Here is a 1,320-nt window from a genome sequence, read left to right as displayed (position 1 = left end):
GTTGACTAAAGAGGAAGCCATCCATGGTTTTCTAGGTCTCTGAGTGTTTTACCTCTTTTAAAAATATTAATCAATCATGTTTATTTAAAGTATTAACATCAGAAATTTTTAATGGGAATTATTTTAAAAAATCATTAAACAACCAAATCGATTTTCCTATTCTAGCCATATAAGCCAGCTGGACTTTGTAAGGAAAATGATCTAAAGCATCAGTGTCAAGGACTACAGAAAACTGCCACCCACAGGTAAACTACCACAGTAAAGTGACTACAGCATGGTTCTGTCATTCATACCAGACAACCCAGAATAAATACCTTATAAAAAGAATTAAAATCTATCCAAACCACTTAAAATACTTAAATGCAGAAACCTTAATTTTCCTTCAGTTGGGCCAGAAACCACCACAGTCGCTATGGTCAGTGTTCCAGGGAGAACGAGTGGAATGTTTAAGCTTAGGCCAACCAACATAGCCCTCGACTTTTCAAAGAAATCGTTTACTCAGGTATACTGTAAACAAGGACTGTGGCAACACAGGAAACAAAGGCAGTTGGCAAGTGAAACTTCTAGAAGCTCATGAAAACAATACCATCCAAACTGCAGATGGAAAAGGAGAGACAGGTAGTGCCAGGTTCTCTGCAGTCGTTCGGTCGTGCAGGGTGTCAAACAATCGCTGCTTCCCACACCAGGATGTTAGCCCACAGGAGGGGCTGGCGGGACCTGTCCACTGTGAGGACTGGAGGGCTTTCCAGGAAGGCTGAAGCCTCTCAGGTTAGGAGGCCTCAGTAGAAAGAGGAGCACAGCGATCACCATCCAGGCCATCAAGATCACAGTGATGCTGATGCCACTGTCACCGGAGGGCCCTGGCAATTCCCGAAGGCATTCTGTGTTGGTACAATAGGACTGGGACTGCCGGAGCAGATTGATGAGTCTTCTCATAGCGCGTTCATGAGAGTAAATACATTCACAGGGATCAAATCCTCCTTCAGTCATGGTTGGTTACCAGCTTGATTTTACTCAACTCTTTAAGGCCGCCCAAACAAGTGGTGGGTGGGGAGGGAGGTGGCCTGGAGTGTTCTGGACGCCCCTGTCGCTGCCCTGCTGCTGGCCGCCACCCTCCTCCCCTCCGGATTAGATAGTCAATGTCACTCTTAGCCGCTAGACCCGGATCTGCGTTTTGCCTTTTGTATGGGTGGATCACGAGGTTGTCAAGTGTGGGCAGAATCTGGGAGACAGCTTTGCCTATCGAGGTTGGTGTTAGTCTTTGTATGGTTACCAGGGACCAATTCCAGATCCTCTGGAAGAACAGTAAGTGATTTCAAC

General features: G+C 46.0%; 1 protein-coding gene across 1 annotated transcript; it reads right to left on the bottom strand.

Moving 5' to 3' along the window:
* Positions 1-681: 681 nt before the first annotated feature.
* LOC134481916 (small integral membrane protein 14-like) lies at positions 682-990 on the bottom strand. The gene has a single exon (XM_063274733.1). It carries the CDS (start codon positions 988-990, stop codon positions 691-693), a length of 300 nt encoding a protein of 99 aa, XP_063130803.1. The 3' UTR covers positions 682-690.
* Between the last annotated feature and the right edge of the window lie 330 nt (positions 991-1,320).

Source organism: Rattus norvegicus, chromosome 15 (assembly GCF_036323735.1).
Source record: "Rattus norvegicus strain BN/NHsdMcwi chromosome 15, GRCr8, whole genome shotgun sequence".
Taxonomy (NCBI): Eukaryota; Metazoa; Chordata; class Mammalia; order Rodentia; family Muridae; genus Rattus; species Rattus norvegicus.
This window is presented reverse-complemented; position numbering and strand designations above follow the sequence as displayed.

Coding starts and splice junctions, on each gene's coding strand:
- LOC134481916 (XM_063274733.1), bottom strand. CDS start 990: ATGACTGAAGGAGGATTTGATCCCTGTGAATGTATTTACTCTCATGAA.